Below are 13,301 nucleotides of genomic sequence, written 5' to 3' on the forward strand. Positions count from 1 at the left end.
TGTTTTCTATCAGAATTGTTTGCTAAAATCCAAAATAGAAAAATTTCTCAACTAGTATGAAAATAATGCATGACTATTTAAAAAAAAAACAGCTTTACGCATGAAATCTCAAACATTTACACAGGTATTCAAATTGGGTCCAATTTACACTGATGCCCTCAAACAAAACCCAGCACAACCAATTGCCTTTAAAAGAAGGTTTGGTTATCTTTTTGGATAGTCCAACTTCACTTCATTGAATGTCATCATAATCTCAGCTGTTCTATGAAGGCTTTAGAGTTTTGTTGGAGCGTCATGAAGACAAATATACACAACGGACAAGTCAGGGATAATCTTGCGGAAACATTTGAAGCAAAGGTAAGATTTTAAACAATAACCCAACTTAAAACATCTCAAAAAACATACTTTAAAATGATCTTCTGAGTATAAGGAGGGTTTGGAAAGGAAACTGTAGAAAGGTGTGTTTTTTCAATTAAACTGACAATAAACTCACATAGGTGCCCTAAAGGTCCCAGATAACTTCGGAGGAGCTGCCAAGATCCACAGCTTAGGTAGATAAACCTGTTGATGGGACACTGAGGACAACTGCTAGCTATGCACTCCGTAAATCTGGCTTTCAGAATACCACAAAGGAAAATAATGATGTATCCAAGTAGGGGACAGAGGTGGCAAAAAAGCAACTTTTTAACCTACATGCCAAATGCAGAGTGAAGGGAAATTAACCCTAAACATCAACCAGTAGACACAGTCCCTGTGGGGAAACATGATCACGCTGTGGGGACGTTTTTCTTCCACACTGAGATGGAAGCCGGCCATAGCTGATGGGAAAAATTGCTTTCAGAGGCTGTAAAACACTTGATACTGGGGTTAGGGTTCACCTTTAAACAGGACAGTGACCCAAACATGAGTGTATTAGAGGGATCCGGTCAAAGGATGTCAGACCAAGATCTACTGTAGGCGGGTTAAAGCTTGGTGTGATGCAGCTCTAACGCGACAGAATGTGAAATAATTCAATAGGCATTGATACGTCTGCAACACACAGGAACAAGAAGGAACCATAAATCCTTAAAACAGGAGCTCCTTCCTGGAAGAAAGGGTTTAGGAATAATTTGTAGATTACAAGTTTGAATTATTAGGTTGTTGGAAACTGGAGACCTCATTCAAACGTAACATGTAGTGTGTTGAGTGTACCTGTCACAAAGAAACAAACAACTAAAACTCAGGACTTGGTTCTATTGTGCTGTATCTCTGTTCCCTTAGAGGGTTCTATGGAGGGAATTTGGTCCCAGTATTGTTGCAAACCAAAAACACACTTTGTAAATGTAAATAACTAAAAAAAAGAACCAGAAGTTACACTTAAAATAAGGTATTTTTTTTAAGTCTTGTTTTTTTAAGTATTTCATTATTTTTATATTTTATTTTTTCAAACTTTATTTTCAAATTCCTCTTTTTAGAATAAATTTTGCCAATTCCATTTTTTTTCAAAGTGCATTTTCCAGGTGACATTAGCCCCATTTACACTACCTTTTTGATACCGTGCCGAGATCGGCCCAAGCACAGTAACAGAGATAACTATTGAGTGTAAATGGCACGCAAAACTGAACCGAACCGTACTAAACTGGAACTAGTTCATCAGTAGGGCCTCGGTGTGGTTCAGTTCTGGAGCGGTTCTCCGATAACAACGAGCGCATGAGCAGACCGCGTTATCTAGTCAGCCTTACGTAATCATGAAATTTCAGACATTCATAAAAATACTAGCTTCTCAACCGTGCCATACGATTTCCAGTGATGATTCTGCTTGGGTTTTAGTAAAGAACTTCAGGGTCTGTCATTGTGCGTCTGTAAGCCGTGATTAGACTATCGTCTGTCATATCCACTTCCCAAAAGCCGACTCTGTCAAGAAAATTCACCAAAGGCTGCCATCTTCGCCTGACTCTCCGCAAAGAACAAAAACATCACAATTATAACCAAACTTCCTGAATATTACGGGCGCCGCCATATTGATTTGCTTGGTTACCTGTAGATAGCAGTAGTGCCGTAGATCGTCACTAGGAGGCGAGGAACCATACTGGCATGATCAGTAAAAGGTCGTAAGGAATCAAGCTCGGCACGGATAACTGATCCAAGCTCGGTCCGGACTCGGATCGGTTTTCAGAGGGTAGTGGAAATGGGGCTATAGTTTTCACTCCAGGTGGGCATCCCTCTGGAGTGAAGAAGCATGATGCCTTTCCTATTGGTCTGCTGGACGTTAGCAACAACATTTTTGTTGGTCAAGAGCGAGTGTTTGTATGGGGCTTAAAGTGAAGAAACTAATGCAATTTATAAAACTCCTGTACACACAAGAGAAATTTGAACAAATACGGTTAGAAAATATAGAATCTGTGAAGAAAAAAAGGAAGAAAACCTGCAATTAATATGAAAAAATGTGGGAACAAAATAAAATCTAAGAACTAGCAAACTTACTGTCAAACCTGTTTTTGATTATTAAGTTTTTAAAACTTTTGTCTGTGGATTGAATAAAAAAAAAAATTATTTACAAAATATGTTGATTGCAAAAATAATAGAACAAAATTCCCTCCATATCACCCAAGCTCTTTCAAGTGCGAGTTTTTGCTCATATATGATTAACTGACCTAGAAACCATCTGGGGGGTTTCACAAGGGTGGGCCACACTTACAAGCTTTTTTTTTGTCCTCAGCCATGTGAAAGCTATCTGTCTAAAGGTCGGAATACAAATAAATTATCCAGTGAAATGCACACAGCAGCAGGGGCTTCACACTTGCTGCTGCGGCCGACTTTAGCCACCAGGAACACCATAATGCACCAGAGCAGGCTAAACTGTCTCAATTTGAATTTATAAAGAAGAGAGGGGTTTATAAAACAGTACATGGCCCTTTCCTACTTATTCACATTACAGAGTGAAGGTGAAGACATTGTTTTCTTCAAGCACATTCCATCACGAGGGGAGGAGAAACCTGCAAGTAAGATGTGCTTTTTGCCAGGAAGGCTTTGTCAGCTGAAACTCTTTGACAGCAACTGTGCTCCTCAAGGTTTGTGGTGGGAGTCAAGAAGGTCATCTCTTGAAGACGCTCTTTTCAGATTGAGATTTCCAAAGGATCACAATCTATTTACGCTGAGAAAACAGTCTAAGGCCCAAAGAGATCTGTGGAGTCCTCGGCACGCAGTGTCCAGTGTTTAGCATCGACAGACAGTAGTTCCTTGCTTTCTCCCTCTCAGAGTCTGACTGTCCAGTGACGATTGCCAACTCTTCCTTAGTCTTTCAGGTGCAACAATCGCGCTCCACGCGACAGAGGAGCGGCGTGTGGGAGGGCAGGGACGTGGAGGTGGAGGGCTCAGAGGAGGAACCCGAAGAAGACGACGTGGAGCTGAGAAGCGAAGGGTAGGGGGTCATCTTCTCAATATTGACGTAGGTGGTGTTAAGGAGGACATAGTGCTCCCCGCTGAAGCTGGAGAAGATGGCGGAGATGCGGGAAACCAGCTCTGAGAAGGAGGGTCGGCGTTCGGGCTTTGGATGCCAGCATTCGATCATCACCGTGTAGCTGAGGGGAGGAGAGGACAGGCATCAGGACCAAGAGAGCACACAGCTGCTGGGTTCTACATAATAAGCTCTGAAAAAGCGCTATAAGCATTCATTACCCTGTACTAATACATTACAGTATAGATCACATGGAAAAACATTTTGCATTTGCTTAATGATTTTTAAATGTCAGTTGAAACCACAGATATATCAAATTAATAGCTAGATATGTAGATCGCGGGCTTTTCTGTCCCCCAACAGAGACGGCTAGTTTGTTTCTTAGCCCACTGGATGAGTTTGATGCAAAATTTATCAGCTGCTGTTCTTCTTCACAGAAGTCAGATCAGCTAAACAGTGTCAGCTTCTGGCAGTCGTGCTTTCAGAGTAATGTTTCATCTTTTTATTGTTAGCTGAATTTAAAAAGTGACAGAAGTTAATGTGTCCTTCCATTCAGAAAGTAGAATGTTGCAGAATGCCTTCCGTAGTAGTTCTCATGCTTAACAGAGAGGCACCAGACGGTCGATTGTAATTAATTTATTGCACCACTAGGTGGCGGTAAATCTGACACACTGTTCCTTTAACAAATAGGTTCAGGATGAATGTATTCCTGTTACTAATAGACATTAACAGTTATGTATCTAATATCATCACCGTTGCTGGTTTTGGCATCTATGAACCCAGTTGTCTCCTGTATTGGAGAACCTGACCATGAACCCTGCGTACAAATACAATATAACTAAGTACTCAAAGTCACAGAAATGACCCAATGATCATTTATAATCTTTCTCTCAGCACAGATACTCTATGGTGATGAAAAGTCCCAAAGCTTATCAAGCCAAATGGTGAGAGTGGCTCCAATGAACATACCCTGCCTATTTTGATCATTTTAGGAAGTCAGGCTACTTAAATAGAGAGAATAATATATGTGTTGTTACAAAAAGCATCTTGTCATACAAAGACTTTGCCCTCCTTTCATTCCAGTCCATGCACAAAAAAATTGATTTCATTGAAAAATCATCACACGTCACAACTTGGAGGACTTTTAATCTTAAACAATGTACTTAATTTGCCAAATTTCAGACCAGGGAGTCAAAATCCAATTAAGGTAAACTCAATCTCACTTAGGACATCAAAAAGAGCATAATTAAAACAGGCATAATGCAGTCGCCATCTTGCTGCTATGCTAGCAGAAAAGCAGAAAGACAGATTGTAAAGTACCGCCTCCTGAGCTGTGATTGGTCCCAACAGATTTGGCCAGAGTCAACAGCGGTTTCCCAGACGGAATCACGCTCTGTGTAATTCAGTCAAGCTGGCCAGGCTACCCTATTATGACAGGACTAGAATCACCTAGAAAACACATCTTACATGTAATATATCTTGAATGTCTGTGTTGTCAATCCTGTGTGTATTAGCTGTGTTAGGAATTGGTAAACATTCTGCCCCAAATGACTATACTATACCCCAATTTCCTGTGATAGTACTGCTATTCCTAGAGAACAGGGAGGGGAGAAATCAATGGAACTTGAAATAGGAAAAGGTCTTTGAAAACTGCAAATTGTTGGGTTTACCATGAGGCATTACAGCATCGTCAGGATTTAATTAGTAGCTGCAGCAATCTCTCCCATCTGGTTTCTGATGGTTCAGAAGTACTGCCAGTAGATTTCACTAACTCTGTTTATATCACCTTATTGCACCCGGTGCTGGAGGTTCTATTTAGGCCCAAAAAGGACTATCAAAACACTATTAGGAAGGAGGCTTGAACTATATAGACTTATTTTTTATAATAATAAACTGGATTTTGGTCTTTCTGGTGCAGGCATACAATATCACTATTTACTTTTACATTTTTTTTTTTGGGTTTGTGGCACACGCTTTTTAGAAGTTATAAAACATTACATTGGGGATATGCTGGGGTATGTTGTTTGGGAAAAAAAAAGATGAGTTTTTGGTGGAGTTTTGCCCAGGATTTGACAAGGTGACCCATCCTGTTGGGCTGACAGAGCATCTTGTTAGATTTAAGTTCAATAAACCTGCTCAGTGTTGAACACTACATAATAACAAAACTACATAGATAGTCAATAACAGTTCTTTTTTTGCTTTTCTTACAAAAGGTAATTCGGTTAATAGCATTCTTATTAGTAGTTTATCAGTCTGTAAACTAAAAATTGTAGTAGAATCACAGTCCTCTCTGCTCTTATTTCAAATTTGTTTCAGAACATTAAAGTGGATTTTTACTGGAGTCTCTCTAAATGAGTACTTTATCTGATAAAGTACGAGTCCATCTTCCAAGAAAGGAGACATAAAAAAAGGACATGTACATCAGCCTTGAAAGCTAAAGTCAGTGATTATAATTCATGGCGAAACTCCAACAGAAATAAAAAAAAAAAAAAAAAAAAAAAAAAAAAAAATATATATATATATATATATATATATATTCCTTTGCGCTGCTAGAACATACCATTAAAAACTGACAGAGTTTGCAGCGTTATTATACAAGTTAAAATTACATGCTGGTTCCTGTTGCTACCTTAAGTCTGCTGAGAAGCATCAGCAGGGAAGAATTACAGGAATGTTTGTAGAAATATATCACTTCCTCATGTGTACTTTTGGGCCTCTGCCTCCCTTCCAGACGAACACTCCCATCCCCTCCCAATATATCACACACACACAGACACGATATGTCATAAACTTATCAGTTGTTCAGATTATTGTGGGGTTTGGTTCTACAATATAGCTCTGATGTAACTGGTGTTATTATTTCCATAAGTTTCTAAATCTGTTACATGAAAGACCAACCTGCACTTTAGGCACTTAAGGATGTCTAAATCGAATCCAACACTTTTGATCAATGTGTGAAACTTTCAGTTGGAAGTAAAAAAAAAACAAAAAAAAAAACACAGATGTAGAACTAAAGAACAAATATTTAGCTAATGTTCAAATCCACTAAATCGGCTTGGTACTGAAGCTCAACTAAAGGGCTATATGCTGTCAGGAGCTCAGAGAGACATTGTTTACATTATTGATGTTTACAATACATGACAGCAGCTATGTTGCTATTAACCAAACCTGGATCCTTTTTACACACCGATATAAAAAAGATCACAGGCAAACATTTATTCATGCTTTATGGTGAAATCTTCTTACAGGAATGATAAAATTATGATTATTTCAGAAACTTACCGATAAATAAATCTACAGCTATGTTAAGAGGACTGTAGCTTCAGTTACTGTTTTTACTTCTGCCAGGTTATCTCGACTTTCTCAACAAGGGCAAATAATGCCAAGGGTTTATTATCTGGGCTGCATTCGAATATTCATGGTAACATGTCATGGATGACAACATCTGTTGTTCACAAGCATTACTAGCCAACCTCCTGAGATTTCCTGCAAGAAAGTATTGTCCACAATAATTGATGGAAGAAATGGCTTGGATTTCCTGCTCCTCTTACTTCTCTTTGCTTCTGCTCTGTAACTTTTGGGGCCTTCTTTTTTACGTTAGCTGGTACTTGCTGAAGTATCTCAAGTGTTATTTCAACTTTAGAGATCTAAAAAATTTGCTCCCAGGTGTAAAAAAAAAAAAAAAAACTTGCTCTGGTTCCTAAGGTTACGCATCACAACAAATGTAAAAAAATTAATAGCAACTTCTAGTTTGAAAGCATCCAATGTCAGAGGCAAAAAAAAAAAGTTCTTCATAAAAAAAACACAGAAACATGAAGCCGCTTTAAGCAGAGTAATTGCATTAAATTAAGTGAACTACTTGAATTATATATATATATATATATATATAATTGTAGTATATAAATGCATTTAGTTACACTAACTTCATTAACTCTTTGAAATAACCGAACCATAACCCTCAATAACAATACTTTATTTTTCTACTTGAGTAAAAATATACTAGTAACTAGTAAGGTGTAAGGTGAAGTACGGCTGGTCTTCCTTGGGTTTTGAATTTTGGCTACTTTAGTCTGATTCAAGATCTAGAAAAAGTAAAACAGATCCAACCTAAACATTTATTATTAAAAAAGAGATGGAAATTCAATAAGGAGCAAAAAGATAGCTTTGTTTAATACCATTAGGACTGCCTTAGAATTAGACAAGCATGATTGCCTGACATATAAAAACTTTCTCAATCTGGACGTCATTATTCTACTCATAAATTACAAATTCTATTTACTAATTTGGTCATCTGGAAGATGTTTACTTTAATCATTAAAAAAAGCGATGTCTTAAATTAAGATAATAAAATCATGTTTTATGTCTTTCTTGTCTTTTTCATCTAGGTCATATATTATAGATGTAAAAATATATCCAGCTGTTGTGAAAACTGCCAGCAGCAGCATGACTGATGGGTGATCTGTGGGAAAGACCACAGAAACGAAGATCTATCACATACAGGGCAAACAGAAAATAATTTGCATACTTTATCATGATTTCTATTAAAACGTGGTAAAAAAAGGAAGGTGACTTTTTTTTGACCCTAGCGATTGATGTGGTGTACCATCCATTTTAGTCTCTAGCTGACTGAGATTTGAAACAAAAAATGTATCTATGTTTATATTTTATATGTCTATTGTTTATAAAGGTCATCACTGTTACTGCTTTTCTTTCTAGCTGCTCTCTCTTGATAACACAATATGTTTTCATTAGGCACTGAAAACACAGCTTTTTAGTATGTTATGCAGATTTCCATCCATTCATTTTCTGTCTCCAGCTGTATACAGGCGAGAGGCGGGGTACACCCTAGACAGATTGCCAGTCTATCGCAGGGCAACACAGAGGCAAACAACCATTCACAAACCCACTCACACCTAAGGAGAATTAAGAGAAGCTTATTAACCTAAGAGTCAGGTTTTTGGACTATGGGAGGAAGCCGGAGTACCCGGAGAGAACCCACGCATGCTCAAGGAGAACATGCAAACTTCATGCAGAAAGACTCTGGTACTCAAACCCAGAACCCTCTTGCCGCAAGGCAGCAGTGTTACCAACTGCTCCACTGCGCACCCCCCAGAAATCATCCCCCAAAATTTTGATAAAGAAGTTCAACAATTTTTCTAACTTTTTTTCAGAGAGAGGATTCTTTATTATTGTAATCTAGATCAGAGGTTCTCAATCCCGTTCCTCAGGTAGCACTGCCCTGTAGGTTTTAGGAGCCTCTCTGTTGCAGCACACCTGATTAAAATGATTATGTGGACTCCTCAGCAGCAACCTAGTGCTGCAGATGGCTGATTCATTTAAGTCAGGTGTGTGGAAGCACGGGGACACCTAAAACACGCTGGGCAGGGGTACCTGAGGAACAGGATGAGAACCTCTGATCTAGAAGATTATGGCTTAAAGAATGAAAAAATTAAATATGTGTTTCAGAAAATTCAAATATGAAACTGGATCAATAAGAAAGGATAGTTTAAACAGATATGTTTTAAATAGCTCACCCTTGAATACATTTTGCTTAATAATCCATTGAAGGTTGGTTTTATCTGTGTTACCAGTGCATCATTTTGCTAAAGCCCTATGTTCTATAAATGTGCTTGGATACAGCCCTCTGTCAACAACCAGCCTCTTATGCAATTATATTTGGTAGCTTGCCATCCTTTTTTAAAATAAATCAACTGTCTGGACTTTTCAGAAATATGAATATATTCTAAAACACTGAATTAGGTTTTTTATTGTCTGAAAAACACAACCATCTACCAAACCCCCCCAAAACAAGCTCTAAATTGTTTGCATAAATAAAAGATTGCATGTGTAATTTTTAGGGCTGTAGTATCTGACCAGTTGAGATTACGTGGGTAATGGATAACAGATACAAAACTGTTATGGAGCACCTTATTTAAACATGTGTTACTGCCTGAGAGTTTAGGGGAAGAGATTGGACATGTGTTTGAAAGGCAGGAGTTTTGGTTACTTTTCTTCTCGAGCTTAAAGATGATACTACAGTGTTGAGTTTATTAAAAAAGATAAAATAAGATTTGGTTTGTTTTCCAGTTTTCCAAAAGAAAAAAAAATCTATCCATTTACAAGACAAAAACAGAAGACAAAACGTTTGTCTGAAATTCACTTACTAGTAATCAACATTCCTGAAGCATACTTTGAATAAAAAGAAACATGTGGAGAAACATCCGCGGCAGATTGGGGTTTTTTTGGCACCACAGTTGTACTGACAGCTGTCTTAGATAGTGACAAACTGAAAGAAGCTATTAATGTCATTATAAAATGAAATAATATGTCATTTTATCACCGAAAAACACAGAGATCCTTGGAAAAAAATTAAACCCTCATAAACTCCCAGGGTTGCATTTTGTCAGATGAATTATTTCAGTTTTCAGACTCTGACAGACTTGTTGCAGTTTCCATTTCCCCTTGATCTACTGGTGGTGATTAAAAGTATGCGCTGACAGGTGCAAGGCAACATAACACCCCCAGCCCCCACACCTCTAGAATCAATCTGGCGCTGCTGGTCAGCACACCAGAAACAGTACCCTGGGAGACTGTACTAACATCTGGAATGATGCATCCAGATGCAAAAAACTGCCGCGTTGCAAAGGGCTTTACCGTTAAACAGAACTACTTGATAGTTGATATGTCCCTTTTATTGCTGACAGACCAAGTATGTTGACATGCATTGAATATATTCTCTGTCTGTATATTTTGTCTGTCAAGCCTCTTTCTCACCACAATAATCACAGACAATTTTGCATACCTTACGTTTTATACTTTATAAATTGCACTGTGGGTGGTATGTAACTACATTTGCAAATCCTCCTTAAAGTATTGTGCTTGCTGCAATGAGCAGCGTATGTTCTCCATAATTGTGCTAAATGGACACATTCTAATTAGTAGATCAGTTTTGCAAACCCTTTCAAGTTTGCATGTTTTTACATCTTTAATGCCTACGTGTAATAAATCTGCATCAAGAGCTTTACTAGTTTACCTACTACTTCTCTACTTTCAAATTTTAACCATATAACATTTATTTTAGATGTAATATACCTATAATCAGACTAAACAAGCTGTGAATGATGTGAACAAAAGCTGGTAATCTATGCAAACTTACAGAGCATCAGGGCAGAACTCCGGCTGCAGCAGTCTCCTCCCCTGCAGGAGGAAGACCGTGATGTCAAAGGAGTTCACATCAGAGTATGGTGGGGCTCCACGTGTCATTAGTTCCCAGAGCAAAACTCCAAAAGACCACTGTAAAAAACGCAGCAGGATAAGTTTCCTCAATTAACAAATATTTGTCGTAAACGTCACAATCAGAGGAAAAAGTCATGGTTTAAAGAGCATATTTATATGACATGCTAAGTTTCTCTACGTAAAGGTTCAGTTCTTTTACCCAAGAAATGTAAGACCTTTACATTTTTAATAGATTACAATAAATACAGATTTCTCACCACGTCTGACTTGGTGGTGAACTTGTGGGTTTGGAGACTTTCAAGAGCCATCCACTTAACGGGCAGCTTGACTCCGCTCTTGTTGTGGACGCTGTAATACTCTTTGTCGTAAACATCTCTAGCGAGACCAAAGTCTGCCACCTTTACTGTGTAGCTCTCATCCAACCTGGCAGGACAAAGAATTAGTTACTTTTGCATGGTTTCATTTAATCTGGTTGCCTTTTCTTGTTGTTACTTTCTTGTTGTTACTTTTAGTTTCATCGCCTTTTCTTCCATATGTATAACAAGAAACAAAATGGGAGCCATCATTGAGACAAAACTGCTTAAAAAAAGTTATTTGAAATCATTCAGTGATCCTACTACACTGTAATTTTCTAAAACACTAAATGCCATGTGCTTTTTAGAAAAAATTGGCAGTTGGTGTGATTTGACAGGCAAGACATGCACAGTAGAGTTAGCGCATCCTTAGTTTTATTAATTAACAATGTATTCATATCTAATGTATGTAGTTTGGATCCAGAATGTCATATTCCCTAAGAACAGTGCAACCTGTGACACAGTTCTGGTATCAAATATTTAGACTCCTTGAAGTTAGGTGTAACTGTGGAGGAAACAATGGATGAAACATGTAACTAAAGTGTCTTACATGCAGTTTCTGGCAGCCAGGTCTCGGTGGACAAACTTCTTACTGGCAAGATATTCCATCCCCCTGGCCACCTGTAGCCCAAAGCCCATCAGGTCCTTCACTGTTGGGTTCTGGATGACAATCACATTTGCCAGTTGGTCAATCATCAAACCAAAATATCAACATCTAAATTCAAGGCGTTAGTTTTTTATAATGTCTTCATTGCAGCTTACATGTCCTTCATCGCGGATGAAGTTACGAAGGTCGCCATGTTTCATGTAGGGCAGGACCACCAATGGCGAGCCCTCAGGTGGAAGGCAGATGCCCAGCAGAGAGAGAACATTGGGGTGGCTGAAGTCTTTCATGATGATACCCTCCTTCAGAAACTGGGAAACCTCCTCCAAGTCTGTAATTCCTGTAGATAAATAATACAGCTCAGGTTCAACCTTAAGAGAAATGCTAAATATTAAAGACAGGAACTCAAATACTCTGATTCAAACTCTCCAAACTCTTGCAGCACAAGGATGCAACTTATTGCAATGGCTCTGTTACATTTCTTTTTCTTGCTATTTTTTCTCAGTGGAAACATCAGTAGATTGGTATAATGTTTTTCTCTGCTTAGTGTAGGAATCTTTCTCAGGGGCATCAACCTTTAAAAAAAGCTAATAAAACTCAGATCTGAAAGGAACTAAAGGAAACAGGCAAAAGTAACCCTCAGGAAGGGAGACAAGGAATTATTTAGCAGTATAATGAAGAAACTTAAAATCAAGGTTAGAGAGAAAAGGATGTCCAAAGTAAGAACTACCTCCAGCAGAATAATACTGAAGAAGTGTGTCAGAGATGAAGAAGATTACAGCTTTTAGCAGAGGGCAGATCAGGCAGATGGAAGTCTGGACAGAGCCAACGAAACAGCTAACAAAATATGTTGCCCTGATATTTCAAAAATCACAAAAGAATCAAGCAGGCCGACTCGGGTAGAATAAACTAGCGCCCTTGAGGATCTACTTAGGCTTGAAGCTGATGGTAGAGACATCATACCTGTGCTTCAACAAATCAACTGGACTGTGAGGATCGTTATCTTTGATTTCTCCACTGCTTTGAACTATATTCAGGAAAATTTGCTTTAAGAGAAACTTCAAAAGATGCAAGGCTTTAATCAATTTAAACCTTGCCTTCCATGCTACAGTCGGGCTATAATAGCTTAAACTGTTTAAGGAAGGCTTTTCACAAGTTTAGGAGGAATATTTGTAGACATTTTGTCGTTATCTTCCAGAAACGCATTTAAAAGATCAGATATCGATGTTGGACAACACAGCCTGGCTCAGAGTATCTGTTCTGATTTATCCAAAATGAGTTTTATAGGGCTCGGCTCAGTAAAGTTCTCCCATCATCTACTGTATGTGTTCATTTACCTTTTTTTTTTTTTTTTTTTCATGGTATAGATTCATGTTAAAACANGGCTCAGTAAAGTTCTCCCATCATCTACTGTATGTTCATTTACCTTTTTTTTTTTTTTTTTTTTTCGTGGTATAGATTCATGTTAAAACAGAATATGGTCATCTCCAAACTGCTCACCAAGGTTTGAGCCCAATTCCTGAAAACCAGGCCCACACCACGACCCAACATCAAGCCTTACACTAGACATAGTGCAGTGAGATACCTTAAAGCCCCACGACAACTTGTTAGCACAATAGTTCACTGTATTGCCAAACACTGAGATTAAGTTGGCCACTCCAGAAAACACCCT

General features: G+C 38.3%; 1 protein-coding gene across 3 annotated transcripts in view; it reads right to left on the reverse strand.

Moving 5' to 3' along the window:
* Positions 1–1,441: 1,441 nt before the first annotated feature.
* The window catches only part of met (MET proto-oncogene, receptor tyrosine kinase), a 97,048-nt gene continuing 85,188 nt past the window's right edge, over positions 1,442–13,301 (reverse strand). For 2 of the 3 annotated variants that reach the window (XM_015372244.1, XM_015372243.1), the window contains 5 exons: positions 11,788–11,969; positions 11,576–11,685; positions 10,930–11,095; positions 10,593–10,729; positions 1,442–3,560 (listed from right to left, as the gene is read on the reverse strand). In XM_015372244.1, coding sequence (XP_015227730.1) covers positions 3,281–3,560; positions 10,593–10,729; positions 10,930–11,095; positions 11,576–11,685; positions 11,788–11,969 — 875 coding nt within the window. In that variant the 3' untranslated portion in view covers positions 1,442–3,280. The remainder of the gene's footprint in view (positions 3,561–10,592; positions 10,730–10,929; positions 11,096–11,575; positions 11,686–11,787; positions 11,970–13,301) is intronic. The other variant, XM_015372242.1, reaches the window with a different exon arrangement.

Source organism: Cyprinodon variegatus, unplaced genomic scaffold (assembly GCF_000732505.1).
Source record: "Cyprinodon variegatus isolate N-32 unplaced genomic scaffold, C_variegatus-1.0 Scaffold70, whole genome shotgun sequence".
Taxonomy (NCBI): domain Eukaryota; kingdom Metazoa; phylum Chordata; class Actinopteri; order Cyprinodontiformes; family Cyprinodontidae; genus Cyprinodon; species Cyprinodon variegatus.